The sequence below is a fragment of the Python bivittatus genome, unplaced genomic scaffold (assembly GCF_059951505.1).
Source record: "Python bivittatus isolate LINGU-HERP-01145 unplaced genomic scaffold, Pbiv_v1 ctg000850_np1212, whole genome shotgun sequence".
NCBI lineage: Eukaryota > Metazoa > Chordata > Lepidosauria > Squamata > Pythonidae > Python > Python bivittatus.
In genome coordinates this window covers 65,848,963-65,875,032 of record NW_028277112.1, presented here as the reverse complement: position 1 = coordinate 65,875,032, position 26,070 = coordinate 65,848,963, and the positions used below count along the sequence as shown (strand labels likewise).

Here is a 26,070-nt window from a genome sequence, read left to right as displayed (position 1 = left end):
TAGTTTTTATTTTCTAAAAATATTCCTCAGATTTACGTGGAACTTAGAGGCATTCTTGGAAATAAAATAAAAAAGTTGCTTAAAATTGGTGGTTCATTTTGCAACAGAGCAGTTTCTCATTTCTTTAAGATTTTTTAAAAACCATTACTGCATGAGACAGGTAGGAAAGAAGCCTTAGGGTGCCAAGGTTACACTGTAACAAATTTGCTGGTATTGTTTGTGAACCAAATTCATATATATTGATATTTATTCAGAAGCCATTTTTCATTCATAGCATTGTCATGATTGCTGAATGACGTAGCAACCTATGGTTTTCTTCTTCCTCAAGGATTCATTTCTAATTTTTAAAATTACAGAAAAGCATGAAATCCTAATTTAAATATGACCACACCGCTTTTCTTGGGAGAAAGATTGCTAGTTAGCCACTGACATTTGGTGGCTGCTTTCATTCATAGAAGTGCTCACATGTCGTAGTCACATGATGTTGCTTTGAATTGTCACTAACCATCATTTTAAGAGAAATCAACGTAGGAAAAGAAAGCAGATACACATACACAGGATTGCTTTTTGAATTAAACTAAAGCCCCTGCCCATTAGTCGTTTCTGGGAGAAGCTGACATGGGTATGAAAGTGAGGGCCCTCTCCTTTTTGTCCACGGCATCTGGGTACTAAGGTTTGCTGTCTTCCAGTTAGGTTATCTGGCTGACCTAGCCTCCATTAATTCAATCTTAAAAAAAAAAAAAAAACCCTCTAAAGCCACCCCTACCTCCTTCATTGCTCTCAAGGGAGACATTATCAATAGGCCTGACTATGATCTCGGTTCATTTCAAATTGAAGTTTTATGGGAGCAGCCACATCAGTGTGACTAGAGTTTCTGTCTTTAACATGGAAGTCATGCCTAAACTAGTTCCTATCTCATTTAGCAGCAGTGATTGTACAATTCATCACTGTATGGTATTCTTCATTTCTTTGCTCTGAACTTCATTAGATGACCCCACATTTTAATTATAATCAAGACGAATTGTTCTATCTACTCCATGCATTTTTTCCTTGATTGCTTAACAAAACTGAGTGTCATTGCAAACAAAACAAACAGGATGAGTAGTCGGCTTTGCTTTTGGCTCAGTTTAGTATCACCTGTTTTTGACTTTATGAAAAGCTTCAGTGCAGTGCTCCATGTTCTTTATTCTCATCTTGAAGTGATAGAACTTAACCAAAAGGATGCAGTATGAAAGAACCAGTTTAACTGATCCGATTGGAAATATTGCAGAACACTATCATTAGAACATATACTCCATTTATTTCAATCTTTCAGGATATAACCATAAGGTTTCACATGGAGGCAGTATAGTAACGACAATATCATTGTTAACACTTCAGAAATCATTATATTCCAATGCATATTTAGCAGCTTTCCCAAATCAGGCTTGATTATAAGCTTGGAACAAGAACAAGATTGCATCAACATGAAGGAACAGAATTCTGGCACATGAAAAGAGCAGTGACAGAAATGATTTTACTTTTTCAGCTGCTCTATAATCTTCACAGGACAATGTTCAGATTCATCTGTCAGGATATGGAGTCACTTCTCTCTAGTCTGTTCTTAGAAAAGCAACCATAGTCCAGCTTGGTCTTCCATGTAGGCAACCTTAGACACTCACTGTCATATGCTATCCAGCTTCTTTAAAAGGTATGGAGCTGTGGAAAAAACACAGTTATGTTCTGAAAAAAATGAAGCATTTAGACCATGACTCCTATAATTTAAATTTTGCTAAATGAGCGAGGAGGAAAGTGATGGTATTCTCTTAGACTAGACAACTGACAATTAATGTCCTATGTAGGTATAACTACACCATGGTAGTAAATTTTCTAGTAAATAGTATTCACTTAGCTTCTTTTCCATGGTGATGAGCCACAATGCTCTATAACAGTGCACTAAACAGTCTGATGTTGAAAAGATGATCTTAAGAAACTTGCACTCAAAACAAACTGAGTTTCCCACTTCTTGCACACCCCTATTGCTCTGAAGGCTTCAGTGCATATTTAATGCCTAACTTTAAAGTCACACCATACTGGTGTACAAATCATGAAATCAGAACAGAAATAAGTTTGAAGCATTCATCAGTAATCACTGGTGTGAAGAGATTTCACCAGGGACTAGGAACAAATTGTAATTCTTGCTCAATAATTAATATTACTGGAGAGATATTAAAAAATGCAAAACAAAACAAAACAAAAAATAGCATTATTTCTCAAGACCCAAATCGTAAGCAGGTCCACTGAAACGTTTTTTCTCAACTTTCTGGATGTCTAGGTTGGCAACTCAAGGATCAAGTGGCAGTCCTCAAAGAACCGCCAACAGTCCAATGTTCTCACTTTATGAAATACTGTATTGCATAGTATAGTGCCACTGTATCTCAGCTGCAAAAATTCAGACATCTGTTAGATATGGGTTTTTTTCTTTTTCTGCTGCCAATCTAATGGCTATCAGGATTTCTGCAGCTCAGATTAATACCTCTACTACTGAAGACTGCAATGGATGAGAGTGTTATGGGCTGCATCAGAAAGCTTGGCCGTAGCACCAGGTGTTTGTTTTTGGTTTTACTATTTTTTTAATTGATTGTATATATTGTTTTTATCCTTGGGTTGTGAGCCACCCAGAGTTTGGTTTAAGATGGGTGGCCATATAAATGTTTTAAATAACTAAATTAAAGTCATTATAAATAAGATTATTATTCCTTGTATGTCCACTGGAGTTGGGCGAACAATACATTTAAATAAATAATAATCTTTTTTCCAAACAGCAAACACAGCACTTCTTTCCCCATTTTTCCACAAAACCACCCTGTAGGGGTGGACTGAGACAGGCCTGACCCAACGTCCCTAGTGACCGTCGATGACCGAGAGCAGCCTTGAACCCAATCTCCCGCGGGACCTACAGTACTTCAACCCCTCGGCCACTACTCCACTCCTGGCTCTAACGACGTGAAGTGCTGCAGACCCCGATGCTAACGTCCGTCACGAATCCCGGTCCTGCAGCCGCTCCCGAGGGGGGTCGGGACAGTTCCCAGCACGTGGCGGGCGGCCCGGATGCGCGCATGCAAGGCACTCACTGATGCGCAGCACGGCTACGTAGATGAGGAAGTTGCGGACCGAGGAGAGAACGTCCTCGCGCATTTTGCGCTTCAGCTCCTCCGGGTCCAGCTTGGGCCCCAGACCCTCAAGGCGGAACATGACCTCGGTTCCCGTCGGCGCCAACCGCTTCCCGCGTTCCTCTCCTGAGCTGAAGAAGCTTCCGAAAAACCATCCAGGGGCCCTCTCAAAATAATCCCGCCCTCCCTACGGATGCCAGTGAGGGACAAATTTCTTCTTTCTATCGTCGGCGCCCAAGGGGGTAGACTATGGTATTCCCCTTCGACACTTCCGGTACAAAACGCTTTTCAACGCTGAGTTCCGACGCCAGAGGAAGATTCTCATCCTAAGCATGATATGGGATGAAATAAAGTCTCTTAAGACTAGCAGAGAATCGCAGCTGGTTTTTCTAACGTTTCATCTCGCTCATAGCTTTATTATTACGTGGAACAGGCGCCGCTCCTGTCTGTTTTAAAATCTTTTTCCCGTTCTCTGAAGAAAGGAAATGCTGCTTAAAAAATTACGATTGGGAGAGTGAATTTATTCTAGCTGTACCCAGCTGCAGCATTTCGGTCCCTGCTTCATTCTGCAATCAAAAATAACAACAAAGATAGATGCTCTAATTGCATTTTTACAATGCTTCTGCTAGGAGAAAAAACATAAACTATCCAATACGGCAAATTGCAATATCTGTTCAACATATAGATTGGGAAGTTGAGGCTGAAAAATACTATCCTCATGTGCCAGATCTTATCTTTGCTTCCTTCTGTTTACAAGAACAGCTCGCAATGGTAATATAATTCATGGGATATTAATGGACATTTGAGTGGCAGCTACTTCTCAGGCATTGTTCAGGCTTGCCCCAAGACATTTTGCTGCCTACAGTAGAACAAGAAATGGCATCATCTGGTTGGGAAAAACCCCATTCTCAAGCCAAGGTTCATAGTAGCCAATGCTAGCCAATGGTGGAATGGTTGGTGAAGATGACAGAATTAGCAGAGATGGCAAAATTGACTTGTCTGATTAGGAAAAGGACAATAACCACATTTATTAGTGACTGGAAACCCCTTATGGATTTTTTGCTGAAAAAAGAAAAAAATTAATTTGCAATTTATGGGTTTGATGATTAGAAAGGATAGATTATGAAAAGAAGGAAATTATGATGTAACCTTAGAGAGAGAGGATAAAATATAAATGTACTTGCAACTGTTATTAAGAAGATCAGAAGCCACTTCTTTATAATTTTTTCTTTTCTTTTCTTTTCTTTCCTCTTTCTTTTTCCACTTACTTATTACTTTACTTTCTCCACTTTCTTTTCAACATTTGTATTGTTTTTATTCTCTTAAAATTTCTTTAATAAAAATTATTTTTTAAAACAGGATTGGGCAGCTGGTGAGTAGAAGAGACAGCAGGCTCTAAGTAAGAGGTTTTCACCACAAGCAATCTTTAATGGAACCCAACCCTTTTTTATTATTTACTTTTTTATTTATGCAATTTCTATAGCCGCCCATCTGAATGCAAGTGACTCTGCATTGCGGCGAACAATTTCAATCATTGAAACCATTAATACAATTACAGAACAATTACAAACCCTTACTAGGGTAATTGGAAGGGCAACCAACATAGGATTTAATTTTCCTAACTCTTGTTACTGTGTTACATGATTTGGGGCATTGAAAACAGCAGGGAAGAAACAAAGCCAGTATCATGAGGACAAGAGATAAAATTGCTAGGCCATTCCAGTGGTTCTACAAATAGCTAATGAAGAAAGGCTCAGAATTTGAGTCTTCATTCTGATGTAAAAGTCATATGTTTCCCTTGATTCAATGCTATATATTTCTTATGGGAAGAAGATGGCTTATGATGGCTAGAGAAGGTATAACTCTTCCCCTGCTTTCCTAGTGTGAGGCTTGGGAGCTGAATGTAACACAGACATATTGGATATCTGTGAAGGCTTCAAGGTTTGCCTTGTCTCACTACTTCAGGATCCCTCTGAAACTCGTGTGGTATCATAGAAGTGCTTTGTCACTGCTGTGAACATCAGGTGGACACAAACAGAGGAAGACAGGAAGATCTAGGAAGCAGCATTTATACATTGGCAATTAATGTTTATCTATAATTCATTCCCACTCATTCAGCTGGCAAAAGTTAGAAGCGCTGCAGAACCAGAAACTTGGGCCTTTGGGAGAAGAAGGTGGAGGAGCAGAAAGCATCTACAGACAGTTCATAGAGCTCTGACAATTACTGCTAAGATGAAAGGAGAAGATACTAAGAGATGAGTTAAGGATGAAAGTGAGATCTTTAGAAATTCTGTTTTCTTTTCCAAAAGCAAAAAAAAAAAGTTCACAATTAAGCATCCAATAGGTTAGTTTAACTGAATAACCTTTCAAATGTAATCTGTGAAAACATCTAATCTGTTGTTAGACACGCTGAATGGCTGTCTTGTTCTAGCCATTTTCTGTGGCTAGAATAGGGGCACAACATTTTTCAAACTAGGAGCCATACTTGGTTAATTGGCTTCAATTCGCTTTTGTTACCTAGAATAATAAATTATATCTAGCTCCGTTGTTGCAAAGACTGTCTGTAGTAATTGATTTCTCATATATTTTCCACCATCCTAGAATTTTATGTATCATAATGGGATGGGAGAAAAATTGAGCTGGAATTTCTGTTTTCAGAAATGGTGATTTCACAGACATTTGCTTGCTTCTTCCCAACAAAATTTGGACAAACTGCTTTGCAATATTCTCCTAACACTCTTTTGCACATTGTAAGATCCAGTTTGCCTGTCTAAAAGCTCCCTAACATAACATCTAAAATATAACCAATGTAGAGGTGGCCATAAAATCAGCCACATTTTTCTCTATCAAGCTTTGCAGCCATTTGGTTCAGTTGATGTAGTAAAGGTATCGCTACTATGGATTTTGAATTTTTTCCCTCATGAGTAACATAGCTACACTATTTTTTATACTTTATATTTTTATTCTCCATGTCTTTACTAATTTTCTCTACTAATAAAAATTGCAGTTCAGTGCATCCTAGATGCCTTTTAGATTACTTTATTTTAAATGAACCTAATTCTATTTTTTATTGCCTTTTAAAGAGTTGCTTTTACTATTAATGGTTTTCTTTCACATCTTTCAAAATCCTTTTCTAATTTTTTCTGAGCTCTAACAAGAAAAGCAACAGAGGAATAAAACTATGATTATGATGGCCAGATTTATCCAGAAGGAATACAAGGCTTTTTCCTGGAAGGATTATTTGTGAATTTCATGCAGGGAGATGTTATCCTACATCCACTGAGAAGACTAGTAGCAAATGTTTAATAGAAGAGAAAGAGTGACAGGTGCAAATGGCTGTAGACATTGTTGCTGAAGAGGATGATTTCGAAAATGTGCAGTTCAATCTTTTGTTTCGTTTCCTGTCCAGATATCTTTTCTGATCACTTTATCTCCATCCAGTTCTGTGCCTCCTTCTCTTTGCTTCTCTTCCCAGGGCAGCTACTTGTTACCCTTACCCCTTCTCTCTCTTGCTATTTTCCATCTTCCTTTTTGATGTTCCTGCTGGAAGCAGGGAGGAAATGATGTGTAAATGCTGGAGGAGGATCAATGATTTTTTATAAATGGGATACTTTATTTTACAGACAAGAAATTTTAATCCTTGGTTATTGTATTATTTTATTTTGGAGGGCCTCATCCTGTCCTTTTCTGGAGTATAGCTTTTGGCAGACGTATATGTACATGTATTTATATGCACAAATGTGCCACATGTACACATTTCTTTTTTTTTGGTAGTAATTTTATTAAACATTACAATTAAAAAGATAACAACTAATACAAACTAAAAAATAAAAGAATATAAAGAAATATCGAAAGTGCAGAAAAGGAAAACATAGAAAGAAAAAAGAAATAATTCTTTATATTTTTTTCTATTTTTCTTTCTTTTTTCTTTCTTTTCCATGTGCACATATTTCTTGGGGAAAGAAAAATCTCCAGGATTAGATTCAGGTGGAACCAGCAAGTCTGGATTGACAAAGTGATAAATATGCTGGATTTCTGCCAATGTGTTGCCCCTCTTTTCAGTTGAAATTCAGTTTCAATTTATTATAACCAAATATCAGCTGTTTTAAATTCAAGGACATCTTTCTTTTAGATAAAACAGGTAAGAATTTTAATAGATACTTTGAGGGCAATTTAAAAATCTCTTCTTTTTCTTGTTGGATAGGTACCATATTAATTATGGTGTGCTGTTATGAAAGAATAGATGAGATTTTTTTAACCCAGTGGTACTTGAGGTCTGTCTGTCTGTCTGTCTGTCTGTCTGTCTGTCTGTCTGTCTGTCTGTCTCTCTCTATCTATCTATCTATCTATCTATCTATCTATCTATCTATCTATCATCTTCAGGTCAGTTCTGACTCCTGTCAATTGCTTGGACAAGTTATGCAGTTTTCTTGGCAAGATTTTCAGAAATGGTTTGCCCTTGCCTCCTTCTTCCTAGGGCTGGGAGGGAGGGACTGGCCCAAAATCACCTAGCTGGCTTTGTGCCCATGGCGGGACTAGAACTCAGGTGTCCCAGTTTCTAAATTGGTGCCTTTAACCACTACAGTAAACTGTCCCTCAGAATTTATTATAATACCTGCAAAGCAGAAAGAACTGGGCTGCCTTATAAACTGGAAGAACTGAAACCGAAAAGCCTTGATAGTAGAGTGGTATAAAATAATGCAAAGATGTTATTATTTGTTGTTGCTTGGGAAATGCATTTTAAAATGCATTATTAAGCAAGGTATTTCTAACAGAGATGGAGAAGCACTGTTAAAAGGTGAGGTTTTATTTGAATCATTTTGCTTTTAAGTTAAGTACTGTGACACCATCATCTATCAAATGTTGATAATACATGTTTGTGAATAGGATCTAAGAGTTTTAGAAAATTGCAAGCTAAACATGAGCAAGCACTGTAGTGCAGCATCTAAAATGGGTAATGAAGTTCTACATTAATGAGAACTAGTTCTCCCACAGTCAAAAGTAGACATCCTGATACACAATTTGTATATTCCTAAAATAAAGACACAGAGGGGCACCAGTCTTCTACTCAAAAGAGCAATGTCTACTCTGTTGCATTACTTGAGCATGCAAGTATTTTGAACCTTAATTTCACTATAAACAGGGCTTGCATTTCATACACAGCAATTACTGGGATTATTTTGCAATGGTCTCAGCGTTTATTTATTTATTTATTTATTTATTTATTTATTTATTTATTTATTTGGTAAACTTATATGTCCACCCATCTCACATACGTGACTCTGCATGGCGTACAAAGTAAAAAACACAAAAACAATACAACAAAAAATAACCAAAAACATAACAACAAAAATCATTTAAAAACATTCAAAACAATAAAAACCATTTTAAAAAAATTTAAACACCGCATAATCTGCAATAGAACTCAATTTCCCTAGCCATACAGCCACTTTGCAGGCTCCATACTCATGTTACCAGGGTATTTATTTATTATTTTCTACAATAAAATAATACAAATTTATAATTTTCTATAATAAACCTACTTATCTGAGCTGTTATGTTTTTGTTCGTTTGTCTGCATAGCCAGCCAAGGAAAACCAGACAGGTTGCATCAGCATAAACTGTAATGTTCAGGCTTGTTTGAATGCGTGATTGATTTATATATACTTTAATCAACCAGGCTGTCTGCATAATAGCAAAATAGGGTATTATACTATACTGTAAATAACAATAACATAAATACAACATCTACGATAAAGAATAAAATTAGCAACATTCATCAAATCACAAGAATAAAATTTCAGGAATAATATCCATGACAGTTGTCCAATTTTGACATTGTAATCATTTCATTGCTGTATTCTGTCTAGCTCAGACATTGCATGGATAGTGATGATAAGGATGATGATCCTGCCTTGCTCAGCTGATGTCTACTTCTGTGTATTTCAGTGTAAGAGGTTTATCAACAAGTAAAACATGTTCAGATAATGGCAACACAGATGGTCAGATCTGGAAGCCAAGTCATATGAGCAAAGTTGATAGTTGGGTATCGTATTTACTCAAAATTTGAATAGTCCCACCTGACAATGGAACATCAAGTTAGCTAACAGTAGTCTTAGTATTATTTCCCCAAACTAAATTTGTTGGGGGATTAATATCTATATTTCCTCCCCACACCCCAAGAAAAACAGATAAGACTTTATAGTTTCCATCGTGACAACAGGCCCTCTCTTAATCTCAAGCCATTTAATGATATGTTTTTGCTCCATTTGGTTTCTGCTAGCAGTGCAAAAGTAGTCAGATCATTGCTTAGTAGCATTTAGATATTCTAGATTTTGGAAGCACTGCAAGATAAAGAACTGATTAATATGGTGCTGCCAAGAAGACTTAATAGATCCCAGGGGAATTGTGAACACTCAGGTCTTTCAACTTTTACGCCTAGGGATCTTGCTGACACTCTGTTTGATATGTCAATTGGATGGATGATTGAGATGTGGTGGTTCTTAGGCATTGTATTTCTGAGTGAAGTTTGGTTTTCTGAACTGCTTAGAGCAATGAAAGCTCAGGTGGAAAGTTAGAGGAATCTCAGGGGAAACTTATTCCAGAGGGTAAGCACAGCTACTTAGAAGCTGAGCTTCTGGGGTCCTGATAGAAGACATTGTTTAATCGAAGGAACCCAGAGCTCACCAACCCTGCCAAACTGAACCAGCTAGGCAGATACTATGGGAAACAGGCAGTCCCTCAAATAACCAGGCCCTATGCCATGTACGGCTTTTATAGGTAATGTACAGCTTTTATAGATTCAGCATCTTGAATTGCACCCAAAAGCAAACTGGACACTGGTGGAGCACACAAAGCAGAGGTGTTACATGGATATACCAAGGCATGCCCATCACTCCCCACACTGTTGCATTCTGGACCAGTTGAAGCTTCTGGGTAGTCTTCAAGGGCAGCCCCATGTAGAGTGCACTGTAGTACTCAAGCATGAGGTGATCAGTATGTGAGTGACAAGCTACCACATATAACAGCCAGCAAACTCCATCTCCCATGCACTGATGATGTTACACAGCCTGGTCATGAAATGTCTGCAGGAAGAGAAGCAAACTCAGAAAACGCCAAGAACCCAACAGTTCAACCCTGTGCTACATATATTCTCCATTGATGGCAGTTCAGTCTCCCTGAGAAAGTATGTTTGGGGAGGGGGAAATTTACTTGTCTAAGTTAATGTAATATTTTCTCCTTCATTGTGCCACCATTGTATCAACATGGTGTTCTCCAAGGTAATTGTTTCAAAAGGTAGATCCATTGTTATATTCTGGATATCAGAGTTGTGAGGGGGAGCCCTCACCAAGCCACTATGATGAGTTTGCAAAATGTCATACATCCCTTCAACACGCCTCTCACCTGAGGACAGATTCTGGATCATGATGGCATCAACTGATCCTGTTTTGAAGGATGGTTAATGTTATTGTTTCTAGTCACAACCTCCCTTTTTAATCACGCTGAACCTAGGATGTGAATGAATTGCTTGGTGAACCCTGGTAAGAATTGTTAGAGGAAGATGGCTCAGCCATCTGCCAGAGATTACAAATGCTTCCTTAAAGGATGGTTGTGTAAATAAACCTAGGATATCGTAGAAGCCCATCACTGAGAACACAAATTGTTCTTTTCTTTGTTTAAAGTAAGGTTCCCCATCCAGGCTTTCTGGGATAATGAACTAAGATTTAACTCCAAGCTTTCGTTGAGGATGCTAATTAGAGTATTTGGATCCTTTTCAGTCTGGTTTCTGAGACAATAATAGTAGTGCTTGCTGAGAGCTGGCAAGAGTTACTAGGAGAAGTGCTCTGCTGGATGTCACTGACGTTGCTATTCTTCTGGGGCATTTGGACAATACGGGATGTTGGAGGTACACTGATCTGTGGTGGTTCCTGCTCAGTGTAGCTAAATGTTCCAGGGAGAGGTTCTGGGGAAGTACTGCCTGGCCCACTTATCAGTGGGTTACTAGATGAAATATTAGGAAAAGAGTTCCTAACAGCATGAACCGTTTGAGATGGAACAGTCTGCTCTGAAAGACGATAAGTTTCTTTTATTGAAGATTTAAAAGCAGAGGCAGAATGTGCAGTAATAATGGTTTCCTTGTATCAACAGGATGTTGAACAAAATGATATCTGACTATCTCTTCTGACTCCTAAATTTCTATGAAGTATATAATGGGGCTATTTTTCAGGCACACTTCTAACATCCTATGAAATTGCAAATTGTTTGACAGTTGAGGTTAGGGTTGTGGTGTTCAAGAATTTCTGCATTTGAATGCAGAATGTTTATTTCTTTACTTACTTAATATATTTTACACAGTACATCAAACTACATGAGAGACAGTTTGGTATAGTGGTTAAGGCACCAGGCTAGAAACTAGGAGACTGTGAGTTCTAGTCCTGTCCTAGTCACAAAGCAAGCTGGGTGTCTTTGGGCCAGTCACTCCCTCTCAGTCCTGGGAAGAAGGCTACTTCCATAAATTTTGCCCAGAAAACTACAGGGACTAGTCCAGGCAGTTGCTGAGAGCAATACTGACTTGAAGGAAAAAAAGTATTTTTATTAATTTTTTGTTATTAACTCTTTATTAAAAGGGTAGAATCATATATCAAAGCTGTAAGAAAACCTTTATGTTGTCTGTACCGGCTTGAAACATAGCCAGTCTTTGTTGCAAATCCAAAGGGTTGGTCCCTCCCTTTGAGGTGGTAATTCTAGTTTCTTTTTTTATTATTATTTATTTTTATTATAGCTATATCTAGTTTCTTTAACAAATATATAAGTATTTACAGTTGGGGAAACTTTTTCTTGTACTCACATGGAATCTATACGTAAATAATGGCTGAAATTTAACACTTTGTTTATTTTTGCGTTTACTCCACTTTGATCCCATCCTTCCTGGTCCGTGGTCTCTTACAACCATCACCCATTTCTTCACTCCCACTCTTTGTTAGCTTTGCGACAACCCCACATGATAATCTAAGTTAAAATCAATGGCTTGTCCAAGTTTATCCAGTAAGGTTCAGGGCTAAGCAAGAATTTGAATTGACTTTCTTAAAAACGAATGTTGTTGGTGTCGACCCAACCAAAGAGAAGCTGTAAATGGCGCTTTCCAAAAGCAAACTGCAGAGGCATGGAATAGTACTGATGGAGTACTTTCATTACCTGATATCTATTAGGAGACAAACTTTCCCAGATATGATTCTTCCAGGAAATTCCTGACTTGCCTTGCTGACAACTTTCTCCTTCAGAGGGGATCAGGTCTCCAAGCTTGATCTTGACCAATGGCAAGGTCTTAGTGCACACATTGGAAGTAGTGGGAACATAGGCAGAGCATTATTATGTAATGCTGGAATTCTTGGTATTAATGGAGACTAAAGCTGACTGTAAATACCTTGGAATTCAAGAAGCCAGGTTTAATAAACTGAGCAATGATAAGTAGGGATCTAATGTAGGAGACAATAATGGGTAAAAGACCCCAAGGAGTTCCTAAAAAGAACATACTGAATATACTTTATCATTGCAATGAAGAAAAAAATGGAAGCGGGCAGAAGGTCACTAAAGGAGGGCAAATATAATTACTCAGGTTTGAAAAAAATGTTAGGAAAATGAAACCTCAGAATGAATTGACGTTAGTGAAGGATCTAAAAGCAGCAAGAGAAGGCTTCTTCAGATATTTTCGCAATGAAAGGAATAGAAACAGCATAGAAATTACTCAGTGAGAATGACAAACAGATAACATAACAAACTACACCTATTTTGGCTTGAACGTATTTGGGAAGATATGCATTTCAGGGGGCACTTACGAAGAATTTGTTGAAGGAGCAAGCTTCCAACTTAAGCTTGATTAGAAGCCTAATTAGGGAATGTCTACTAATTTTATGTGATTCAAATCTCCAGGGCCAGATCAATTGCACCCCAAGATAGTGGAGCAAGTGCTGTACCTATTATCTCTGAGAAATCCTGGAGAAGTATAAGATGACAGCAGAAAAACATACATTGCACTTATCTTCATAAGAGGAGGAAAGAAAGACCTACAGAACTATACACTAGTCAGACGAAATTGATACCAGAGAAGTTTCTATAAAAAAAACATAACATAATCAGTCTGTAAGCAACCTGAAATTAGTGTAGTGGTTATTAGGAATCTACAGATAAGTCAAGAACAAGCCTTGTCAGACTAACTTTATTTCATTTTTTAATTCAAGAACTTCATTCACATATTAGGGAAATGCTGCGGCTACAATATATCAATTTGAGTAAAGAATTGGACAAAAACATTCTAATTAGTAGTTCAATGGGCTGTGTGACCTGATACGGGATGGATCCAGCTTGAAAACCAATGATTCCTCACCAAACTGGAGTTTGGTATCAGATGAGCTCTGTAGCAATGATTACTCTTGGACTCAGTATTCTTCAACATTTTAATTAATTATGTGGATAAAGAGGTGGACAAAATTATTTGGTGGTGGATTGCAGTTGCAAAAAAGCAAATGCAGACTTCACTTAAGAAAAAGAAATCAAATGCCAGATATAAGATGGGAGATATCTGGCATGTTAATAGTACCTGTGAAAAGGATCTTGAAAGTGTAGTTGATTGCCAGCTGAACATGAATCAGCAGTGTGACATGGCTGCTAAAAAGGCAAATACAATTTTAGATTGCTCAGCCAAAGCAGAATTTCCAAATAATGAACCAAAAATCAGGAGTCTGGTAGCATCTTTCCCAACAAACAAATTTTATCAAAAGGCAAACGCTTTTGTGAGTTACAGATCATCATCAGATCCATGGAGTGGCTAGAAAGATGTAGGATTTATATTGGATGAGGTAGGTGGAGGGAAAAGATAGTGTTTTGACATCAGTGATGATGTTCCTGATGCCTTGAAGTCATCAAGGTGAAGTTGACACACTATGGTATATACCGACATTCTGCACAAACATGGGCTTCAAGCCATCAAGAATATCCTCACTAATGCCAAAACAGCATGCCTTACCACCAGATTGTGTGACTTTGTACTCACCCATAACTACTTCACCTTTGGCAGTAATATGTACCTGCAAATCTGTGGCACCGCCATGGGCACACACATGGCTCCTCAATATGCCAGCATCTTCATGACTGACCTAGAACAATGTTTTCTTAACTCTTACACCCTGAAGCTCCTCCCTGATTTTTTTGCCACCATAGAATAACACAGCTCTCCTCCTACAAATAATGAGTGGTAATACTCTGTATTCATCAGGCCACACCTTGAATATTGCCTCCAATTATGGATTCTACACTTAAGACTGATTCAGTTAAACTGGAATAGGTTCAATAAAGATCCAGGCAACAAGAATGATCAGGACACTGATCAAAACAAATCAAATCTTTATTACGGTCATAGATCAGCATAAGAAAGGTGGGATACAATCATTAAAAAAGCATAAAGGTACATCAAGAGTAAAAATAAAAATCTACAAATTCACGAATAAGATATATGACTTAAACACTATATATATATATATATATTTAGAGAATCTAAAAGAATCTAAAAGAAGGGTAGGAGCATTAGTTGGGTGTAGAGGAGCATAAAAGGTTAGTATGTGGAAGACTATATCTGTCAAGTTACAAAGCACTCTGATACGGTGAACTAGATGTTCATTAAATCTAGTTTATAGCACAGGTCATCATCGGATGAATTTTGAGTGCTGCCGCCCAGAACCTGGCAACATTGTATGTAGTAACAGGGTTGGTATCTGAAAGCAGCAGGATGGTATAAAATTGTCCTGTGTGCCCTGGGTATTTATGCAGTAATGGCTAGGACAAATGTCTCTGTAGTACAGGCACTGGAGAAGCACATGCTCTGTTGATCAGGACAGTGAAAACTAAGTCTTATGAGAAGAGAGTAAGGGGATGGGGTATGTTTAGCCCTGAGAAAAACCTGACAAAGAGGGATATGTTAGCCTTTTCAATTATCCAAAGACTGCGTTAAAAATCTATTTTCTGTTGTTTCCAAGTGCAGGATACAGAATAATGGCCTTAAGTTATAGGAAGGCAAATTCTGATTGAATGTTATGAAAAACTTCCTAACAGCAAAAAAAGTTTGAGAGAGGAACCAACTCCTCAGAATTTGATGAGTGACAAGTTCCTCTTTGTTGTATACAGAGTGTTCAAAAGAAGCTGAACAGACCTGCTCTCTGCCAAGGATACCTTAATTGGAATTTCTGTCCCAGAATTTGAATTTCTGTGGCATTGAATTTGGTGGATAAAATGGTCCCTTGAAATTCTGTGACTGGTCGTGTGGCTCACGAATAAGACTCACCCAGCATTTTGTGATCCCTCTGAAAATAAGGAAATTTCGACCCATGAACATTGGCAGTTTCTCATCTGAGCTTAGGGAAATTCTATTAATATAGTTTATGAATGCGATGTATAGAGTACAGTCATGCATTTTTACTTAAAAATAAAGTTCCTGTGGGTTCATGGGGTCTGTTCCCTAGTAATACCTTCAGGGCAACTTCGTTAGTTACTCAAGACTATAATATAGCCCAGTGTTGTCCAAATGTTCCCCATGGTTGGCTGGGGAATTCTGGGAGTTGAAGTCCACTCATCTTAAAGTGGCCAGGTTTGGACAACACTGATATAGCCTTTCTCAATTTCATGCCTGCAGATGTTATGTTAGAATCTTTTTTATCAAATGACTCAGAATTCTTGAAGTTTCTTTATTAATAACATTTTTAAAATCACATCAGCAGTACCCCTGTGGACAATGGGTATAAACCTATATTAAGACTATACTAATATAAATACAATGTAGAAAAAAAATTCCAACAATACAACATTAAAAAGCAGTATATCTTAAAACAGCATACACAGAACAAGAGCAGCATTGCACACAGCAATAAAAACTACATCAAGAATGATCATGCTAAAAGGGGAGATAAAATTTCACTAAAACCAACCACTTCTAAAGTATCTGTAAAAGGTGTTTTTTTTTAAGTCTTTGCTCTTCATCCAAAAGACCCTAAGATAGACTGCAGGCCCACTTTGCTGAAAAGGGTGAATTCAAGCATGGCACCCAAACCACTTCCTCCATCTGTCCCATCGTCCCAGCTCCTTTCTTGTCTTACCTTCTCAGTCTCCACTGCTGGAGATCTTCTTACCTTTTTAATGTTCCCCCTATTCCAGAAGGCTTCTGTCCAGACCACGCAATATGCCTCAGCACGATGCCCAGACAAATCAAGTATGTTTGGGCTGAGACACAGATCACCCAGGCCAGCTGTTCTATGCATGAAATGGCCCATGCACAGAACATTTCCCACATTCCTAAATTATGCGTGGTGATGATTACTCCTGCTTGTAGTCAAGATGCAAGGAAGAAAGAGGGACATATACCTTAATGATCTGATTTGGTGTTATGAGGATGAGAGGTCAAGAAATGATAAACAAGTCAAGAAACACAAGTGAAGCATCTAGGAAAGATCTCCTATTGTCGGCTCCACTAGGTAGACCAGACCAGATAAACAACTCCACAGGAAGACCAAAGCTACATTTCATTGAGATAAGTCGTACTAACAGAATCTTGGAATGTATCTCTCCTCCTTCTTACATCTCAGGGAATCAGGGAGGCATTTGCCTGAACTACTTCTGAATACTACCTTGCTTCCCAGGACTTAAGGAATGCTCCAGCCTCTTTGCCTAGGTAACAGTTCCTGCCTATTTCCATCAAGGTCATCGCCCTGACTTTCTAGGACTATTGGCTTGGCATGCAGATTGCAAAAGATGGCAACGGAGATAGAAGATAATGGATCTGAGTAAGGCTAGCAAAGCGGGTTTGAACTGTGGTGCTGGAGAAGACTCTTAAGAGTCCCCTGGACTGCTAGGAGGTCAAACCAGTCAATCTTAAAGGAAATCAACCCTGATTGTTCATTGGAAGGACTGATAATGAAGCTCAAGCTCAGATACTTTGGTCACCTAATGCGAAGAGAGGAGTCTTTGGAAAAGACCCTGATGCTGGGAAAGATTGAAGGCAAAAGGAGAAGAGGACGGCAGAGGATGAGATGGTTAGATAGCATCACTGAAACAATGAGCATGAAACTGAGCCAACTCAGGGAGGCAGTGAAGGACAGGAAGGCCTGGCGCAATATGGTTCATGGGGTCACGAAGAGTCGGACACGACTTAACAACTGAACAACAACAACAGCAAAGCGGGCATTTAAATGAACTGCTATCCTGGAGATGGATGGAATTCTTATGGATGGAATTCTTATGAACATCCTCCTCCCTCCCTCCTGTCCTTCAGAACACGTTGGTGTTGCAACAAATGCGTAGGGCTACGAGATCTGGCCTGCAACAATCCTGATGACCACTTGATGGCATCCAAGAGTTAGACTTTCCTGTCTTGCTTTGCTTTTATTTAGTGATGGTTTAGGTTTCCATGGTAGCCCTATGCGTACTAAGTCAGAGCTGACATCTACCATCTAGTCCAATGTTTTTCAACCTCGGCAATTTGAAGATGTGTGGACTTCAACTCCCAGAATTCCTCAGCCAGCTGCTGGCTGGGGAATTCTGGGAGTTGAAGTCCACACATCTTCAAGTTGCCGAAGTTGAAAAACACTGATCTAGTCATAGGTAAGAGATGTTTATTCTGGCCTGACCTGATATTCAACATCAACAGGCCAGGGGTGTAGCCTCAATCCATCTGGGGCACACTAGTAGTGGGAGGCTACCCTAGTAGTGTAGGACAAAAATCTAGAGACAGGATGCAAGCAGCCCAAATTACTAAATTAAATATTATTTTAACTGTTGAATCACCCTTCTACAGTATCCTGTGCTGTTTGTTGTTTTCCCATCCATATATGCGTTAATTATCATAATTAAGGTTTTTACACTGTAGGGCAATGCTGTTCTCCTGACTATGGTAAGGGACATTGGGAGAATAACTTAAAGTATTTTTAAAATACAAATAAGCAATTGCATGGGAAGAATCATCAGAGATGGTGCCATTTGACGATTTCGCCCTTCGGTCATTTTTGAACCCGGACGTTACTGCTCCAATATGCTGAATTGGCTTCTGGGGTGTGCAAGAGACCACCGGGATCCTCCTTTTATTTAAGCCAAACTTAATTTCTCGACGGAGTAATACGACAGCTCCTCGCGGCCTCTGCAGAAAACACCGCCGCGTCGATATACCATGTATGGCGTGAGGGCCGAGCTTCGAAGAATACGGGGCGGGGCTTCCAGCCAGGGTTGCGTTCTAGGCCCGCCCTTTGCCAATGAGCGACAGACCGTCGAAAAAGCAACGGAGGGGGGGAAGCCCAGAGGCTCCGGCAGGCAGAGCAAGGGGCGGGGCTGTTCTGGAGTTAGCGCCGCCCCTTCCAGAACGCAGCCGGCACCTGCTGCTGCTGCTGCTGCTGCTGCTGCTGCTACTAGGGAGGCAGAGGCTCCCCTCGCGCCACCGCCGCGAGAGCAGAAAGAGCACCTCGGGTACCGTAATTCCCTCTCGGTTTCGCGAGCGCGCAAGGAGAAAAAGTTCGTGGTCCAGGACGCGCCTGGAAAATAGCCGGCAGGTAAACGCGCTTTAGCCTCGCTGGGTCCGACGCGTCTCGAGCTTGAATTTGTTCGGTCCGAAGTAAACTTCGCTCTGTGGGAAGGCTTAACGGAAGGGACACGTGCCTAGGGTTGAGGCTCGACCCGCTGCATATTTACTCCAAAGCAAGCGGGGCGGGACGCATCTCTCTCAGCTCCCGAAGGAGAGGCGAGCGCCGCGTGCAGCGTGTGCTTCTGGAAGCTCATCCTCGCCCGTCGCTCCGCTTCTTGCCACCCCTGAGTGGGCAGCTGCTTTCTGGGGCTGGAGGTCAGGTTGGTAAGAGCTGGAGGAGGGTGAGGGTCCCCCCCCCAACCGAGTCTCCGTTTCTTGGTTCGTCCCTCGTTAGTGTGAATTGAAATGATCGTATGTGCTGTTAAAAGTTCTGTAGTGCTGGCACCACGCCTTGTCCTGCTTCCTCGGTTAAGTAATGCCATTAGCACATACACGTGGTGCTATAATAATAATAATAATAATAATAATAATAATAATAATAATAAATAATAGATGATCCGTGCATACGTCTTCCATGTTGGCAGGTATAGGGGGGCTGAGGTCAGATGAGTTCCATAGTCACCCCCCTTTTTGCGGGGAACATCGATCCTGCTACAAGGACTGCTGTTTAGTAACTTGGCGAAGTGCATGGCTCAACTTCTATCCCAGAGTCATAAGATTAGTATAGTTAACACATATAGTTGAATAAATAAAACCCCCAGCCATCTAGCTTGGTTGGCAGCAACATTTTGCCAGAGTTTCCAAGAAGAAGCTTTCCCAACCCAAAGCTGCAGAAGTCAAGGACTTTACTTTGTGATTTCTGTCCCCTTTCTTATTGATGGATTGATTATGGGCAGTTTCTTAGGGGGTGTGGATAAACAGAATGCTGATAAATTTAATTTTGAGGTGGAGATGAAGTGAAATTGTACCAGTCACAGCACTTCTCTTCTAGAAGGAAGGATGATGAACTTCAAGTGGCTTCCTTCTTTCTGAGTCAATAAGCTAGGACAGTGTTTTTCAACTTTGGCAACTTTTAAGATCTGTGAACTTCAGTTCTCAGAATTCCCCAGCCAGCATCGTGGCTGGGGAATTTTGGAAACTGAATCCACAGATCTTAAAGTTGTCGAGGTTGAGAAATGCTGGGCTAGGATGATGTGGCTTGCATCTCTCTACTCAGCTTAGAGTTTGGTAGACCTTGCAGTTTGATACCCTTCGAGATGGGTATTAAATCCAGTGCATATAAACCCTCAGGGTCACTACTCATATCCTCTGAGTTTTTGAGGATATGAATATATCAGATCATTGGTTCATATAGTCCTCTTTTACCTCTGCCTGGCTTCCCCAACTCAATAACTTCAATCCTCCCAATGACAGCCAGGGTGATACAGTGGTTAAGATGTTGGACACTGAGTAGGAAATCCAGGTTCTAGGCCTCCCTTAGCCACAGAAGCTTGCTGGGTGATCTTGGGCCAGTTATTCTTTCTCTATCCCACTTTGGGTTGTTTTTGGAAGAAAAGATACACTTTGTATACCACCTTGAGCTCCTGAATGAAAGGTGGGATGTAAATTGAATATATTCCTTGCCAAAGTTAACTTCTGGTTCAGACATCTTGAGAGGAACAGCTGAGGGTCTCTCCTCTTTTTGAAGGCCAAGGCACTTGCAGGACACCGGGCCTTTACTGTGGCAACAGTAGTATTAGGAAGCATTTGATCCCCCGGGAGCTTGAATAACTTTTTCCATTCTCATTTTCCAGAAGATCATTAAAATTGTCCCATTCCAACTAGCTTTTGGCTCCTGTTTACTGCTGAGGGTGCCCATCTTTAGACTTACATAATTGTTTTATGTTGTCTTATGGTGTTTATTTTAGTCTTATTTCTCTTTTGTTGTACACTGCCCAGAGTCATGAGACTTCTATTTACATAATTGTTTTATGTTGTCTTATGATGTTTGTTTTTGTCTTATTTCTCTTGTTGTACACATATAGTTGAATAAATAAAATCCCCAGCCATCTGTCTTGGTTGGCAGCAACATTTTGCCAGTTTCCAAGAAGAAGCTTTCCCAACCCAAACTGCAGAAGTCAAGGACTTGACTTTGTGATTTCTGTCCCAATTCTTATTGATGGATTGATTATGGGCAGTTTCTTAGGGTGTGTGGATAAACAGAATGCAGATAAATTTAATTTTGAGGTGGAGATGAAGTGAAATTGTACCAGTCTCAATCTTCCTTTTGATCCTGTGATCAAAAATGAATTCTGCCCTCTTTTTTGAACCTTCACTCTCTGACCTCCAGACATGCAGTTTGCAGGAATAGAAATCCATGTATAGAATTGACCATACTGTACTTTGTTGTGTCAGCCTGCCAGTTGGGAATCATAACATCAAATATTCAAAAGCTAATGATTATCCTTTCTTAAAGAAGCACAGATCAGCCACTGATTTTATTTTTTTTTAGTTCAGATGTTTAGTAAAAGCAGGATTTAATATCCTGCCTTTTATTTAAGTAGGGATGTTCTGGAGGGAGGCATGCAAGCAGCCATTGGACCATTGTGTCATACAAGGCTGAGGGCAGGGAGAGCATTGTATTGGCTTTGTACCACTGCCAATGTGAATTTAAGCCCTGGTTTTAAATGTTCATCTTGAGTTGTCAGCTCTCCCCCCCCCCCCCCCGCCTTCTTCCTGTTTCTCCTACTTTATTTCTCCACCAGCAACCTGACAGCCAGAAACTAACATGTGAAGCTTTCTCTGCCCATGGCTATAAAGTGTTATGGCAAGAGCTTTTTCACTTGCTGAGTTCCCCTACATCATTATGCTATCAAAGGGATAGGAACAGAGCTAAGCATAGCTTCTTTGTCAAGAAGAAGCATGTCTCCACCTCTCGATTCCTAATACTTTGCCATAAAAAAGAGATCCTTTGATAATGATTGTTCTGGCCATGTTCTCAGTCATAATGATGGAAAGAATAAATGTTGCTGGATTTGCCAGAGCTGTGATGGGAAAGGGTGTGGGATTATTTTCTTACAGAAAGAAATGTATTTTGCACTCAGAAACATAATGATAATACCCATTGGCCTAATGACTCTATGGTGCTGGAGAAATCTGAATCTTTCTAAATCAGGAATGTAGACAAGCAAGGCCGCCCTTCCCCCTTGGCACAGGTGATCCTCGGGGGCTGTATTCCCTTCCGTTTGCAGATGTACATGCCTCTCTCGGGGACTGCAGTGAGTTGAAGGGCTATCTCAGTTTGGATTTCACAAATACAAATTCCCCAGTGACTGAGTTCAGATGTGATACTAAGCTACAATTTGCTGATCCACTTGTTCTTGGCTGAGCTCCCTCTTCATACTAAGCCACAAATCATCGTTCACAAATTATATTAGCTGCACTGAAACAACATGCAGCACAAAACCCAAACATATCATGGTTTGGCTTACCACAGTGCTGTGACTCTCACCCCGCCCACATGTCACTTCATATTTCTCCATTGAGACAGTTGACAGAATCAGCTCTCAGTAAGCTGCCTGTGCCTGTAGGAGCTGGTCCTTAGTGTGCCGAGTTCCTTCCATTGGTTTGTGATAGCTGCTAACTCAGCCATCCAGTTATATTTCATTGTCCCAAGGCCAGCTACTGTAATCCAGGGAATGAAGCACCCAATGCTCTATTCCTGCTTGAAGTCCTAAAAGGACACGATTAAACTAAGACTTCTGAGGTCCTTGCTTTTTGATGCTGTTCAAGGAAGTTGATGCTGCTAGACCTTTGGATCATACCATGTGCAATCTGCAATATCTGGGTTGGTTGTCAGTTTGCTTCTGGTTACAATACAGAGTGTTGGTGGTTAATAGACCAAATGACCTAGGCCCCATATAGCCTAGAAGGGATCACCTTCCATACTCTTCTGACCCTCCCTAAAATTATAAGAAGGAATTCTTCTTTCTGTTCTCTCTAGGGTGGAAACATACATGCTAGAAAAAGGATGGTTTTAGAGGTCGAGTCCAATCATAAAATGCCTTACCAGTTGAAATATCCTCTTCTCCCCACTTCCTTGCTATTTCTCGTTGGCTGTTGATGTCCATTTTACTCCAACAGGCATTTGTTGAAGCCCATTTTATGCCAGCAGGGTTTGGTTCACTCTGTCACATTGGCTGATTATTGTATATTGTTTTTATGGGTTTATAATTTTAAAGCTATCCTGGGTGGTGCTTTGCACCAGAAAGGTAAGGTGTATATGGCTCAAGGACTAAGTAATTATAGGGTCATTGACTAAGTGCTAAGGAATGTGTTTCCTGAAATGACTCTGATGTGGTGGTTTGTCAATGGTTCTCCGTCTTTTTAGAATGCCTGTAGGACTATAAAATAAAGCTATTGTTTTAATTAAAGCTAAAACTGCAGGTAACATCTTTTCCCCCATGCTTTAAATAAGGGTATCAAGCAATGATGCCTAGAAACAACATCTGGAATCTCTTCTACAGACCACCAGTTGGTCCTCCTTATACTGTAGTAGCATTGGTTTAAATTTACTGAGAAAGAAGAGAGTCCCAGTGAAGAAACTTGGCTTCTATCTATCTGAGCGAAGTTAGGATCAGGCTGTAGAAGAGAATCCTTATGCTCCATGCTACATAGTGAATGCAGCCAAGCTAGTATTTAAGTTCTGGTTTCTCAAACCCAGATACTATGCTGGTTCTTAATAACGTGTTTCCTCCATCTTTCCTAATATATATTAGGTATTCACAAAATTCACAAAAATATATGACATGATCAGTATTTAGGGCACTGGAAGAGTCTCTGCTCGTTCTTTTGAATGGATATAAAGTGTAGCGTTCTTGTCTCCATTTAATAAATAAACCATGAATTCTAGTCCCACCTAGGCACAAAGCCAGCTGGGTGACCTTGGGCCAGTCACTTTATCTCACCCCTAGGAAGGAGGCAATGGCAAATCACTATTGAAAAACCTTGCCAAGAAAATTGCAGGGACTTGTCTGGGCAGTCTCTGAGAATCAGACACAATTGAACAGATTAAAAAAAAAAAAAGTAGAAACAAGCTTTTTTCTGCTAACATGAAAAGTTCTGTAATGAAAAGATCAGGAATGAGGGAGATGTTTTCTTGGAAGATACCTTCTTAATTCTTCCCATTTCCTGCAGTGTTCAACCATGGGGTTAGAGGACAATATTGAGTGTGTCCTTAGAATAAGTGTCCCTGTTGGATAGAACTTTATCCATTGAAGTGGCCCCTGGTTTCCCAGAAAGTAGAAGGCTTGATAGACACTACTACATAATACACAACACAAAACTCCTTCCTCCCACCCTTCCTTCCTTGGAAGATCAGTGCTACTTCATATTATCATCAGACCTCTAAGGTGAGATAAACTAAGAGATAGTGAGGGAGTTGAGATAGCCCAGTGCCTATCATGGCTGAATGTGAATTTGAACTGAGGGTTCCCCAATCCATCTGTAAAGCCCATTGCAATATGTAAGTTCCTCAGCTGCATAAACGTTGCTTTATGGTGAAATAAAGGCAGTTAAGGTAAGCTAAAAAGTAGATTGATCTTTCTTTGCTGCTATAATCACTTGAACCTTTCTCTTACTTACCCACACCACCTAGAGTGCTTTGGCTGAAGGATGATGAAAAATATAACAGTAGTTTTATTTCAAGAAGTATTGATCAAAATTAAGTTATTGTTTTTGTCAAGCAAGGCATTAACTGGATGAAATATTTTTTGTGGCTTACTTCTATATTGGCTTCAATTTTCAAAGCAAATTTATATTCCTGTATATGGCACAATACTTTCAGCAAATTGGATCTTGGAGAACCTACCAGCTTCTTTCCAATACTTCTATCGTTGTCCCATTAGTGAGCGCATTCCCTGATCTACCGATGAATTAACTAACACTTTACTTGTTTAATCAGGGGGCCAATAATAATTGGTAGGCCCAGTGATATGTTAAATGTTTAATTGGCTCTGCCAGCTCCATTGCCACCACCATACTGTGTCGCTAGCTGCCAAACAGCTGATCAGTGCACTAGGCAGCATTGCTCTGCTCTGCTCTGCTCTGCTCTGCTCTGCTCTGCTCTGAACCAGCTCACAAAATCCCAGAAAATTTAATAATCGACCCTTGCGAGCCGGTATGAGCCAGCTCCAGCACACCACTAGGTAGGCCTATACATTTTTAAAAAGCTCTTTTTATTCTCAGGTATTGCTGAAATACAAAATGTAAAAAGAAAATGACTAACAATTGCCATTGTTAGTCCTGAGAAGTAGCTTTATCATCATTGTTGTCGCAATCGTCATTGTCTCTCGCTTCCTGAAATATTTGAAGAATACATCTATGTTGTATTTTTTGCAAAGTTATCTGTCCCTTTAAACCAGTTCTATCAGTTGTGAGCGCTAAGTGTCCCTCATAAGTAGGACTAATGCATAGCTTACAAATGTGCCTCAGCTTAAACACCAAAACATACAGGAAGATCTATCCAGTCTGGATAGACCTGGTTCTGTGCTCTTAATAGTAGCTTCACAGGTGAAATTTCTCAGATGGAGGGTTACAGTTCAGGATACTAGAGGAACACCCCAGCCAAACCAACAACAGAAAAAAAGACGTGACATCCCCAACTCCAGATCTGCTGAATGTTTCTTACAGCTATTAAAGGACAGGGCACCCTGCCTTATCTCAGATTTGATAGTCTTAATGCAGTCTGTAATTACTCCAGATGCAATTTCCTCCCATTTGCTCAGCATTCAATGTGCCCTCCAGATTGTCAGTAGCTGCCTTCTGTGCTCTTTGAAGAGAGCTGAGGGAGAAGAGGAGGAGGCATTGATAAATACATTCAACCCTACTCATTTTCTACTAAAGAGGACTAGATGTACTTATTTCAGTCTCTTCAATTATCTGGCCTTCTTGCATTCAGAAGCTGCTTTCAGGATACCTGTCGGTGGTATTGGTGGAGGCAAGACTTAGAAGCTGGTATGAATATATTTTTAAAGGAGATGCAGGTTCAGGCAGAAGACTTCAGCTTCTCCTATCAGTTTCTGTGAAACTAACAGACTTGGGAAATTGGTGGACTGAGGATCTGGCCGTTTTTATTTTGTGGGGAAAAAAGTAGGCATTAGCAGTCTAATCCAGAACAAGCTCCTAAACTTTCAGGAGAGCTGCTAAACAGCATTTACCAGGGCAGAGATGATTTTCAGCTGGACAAGTCTAGATTGAGATAAAGTTCTGATCCTGTGCCTATAGTTTCCTTTTTCTTCAAAAGAAAAGTGGTGGCTTTGCACACATTTTTCTCTTCTTTTTCTTTTTTTCTTTTCTTTTTCAGGAAAAGCATATTTAATATAACAG

The 26,070-nt window shown here is 39.8% G+C and overlaps 2 protein-coding genes across 7 annotated transcripts in view; one reads left to right on the top strand and one right to left on the bottom strand.

The window, feature by feature from the left end:
* Positions 1–1,280: 1,280 nt before the first annotated feature.
* Positions 1,281–3,340, bottom strand: TOMM5 (translocase of outer mitochondrial membrane 5). Its single transcript, XM_007421559.3, has 2 exons — positions 3,114–3,340; positions 1,281–1,698 (listed from the first exon to the last, which is right to left on the bottom strand). Exons 1-2 carry the CDS (start codon positions 3,232–3,234, stop codon positions 1,664–1,666), a joined length of 156 nt encoding a protein of 51 aa, XP_007421621.1. The 5' UTR covers positions 3,235–3,340; the 3' UTR covers positions 1,281–1,663.
* Positions 3,341–18,556: 15,216 nt separating this feature from the next.
* The window catches only part of FRMPD1 (FERM and PDZ domain containing 1), a 76,558-nt gene continuing 69,044 nt past the window's right edge, over positions 18,557–26,070 (top strand). The window contains exon 1 of one of the 6 annotated variants that reach the window (XM_025172815.2): positions 18,557–18,733. The gene's annotated coding sequence lies outside the window, so the exon portion shown is untranslated. Of the gene's footprint in view, positions 18,734–18,820; positions 19,030–26,070 lie in introns of those variants that run through there. The other 5 variants (XM_025172786.2, XM_025172811.2, XM_025172798.2 and 2 more) reach the window with 5 other exon arrangements.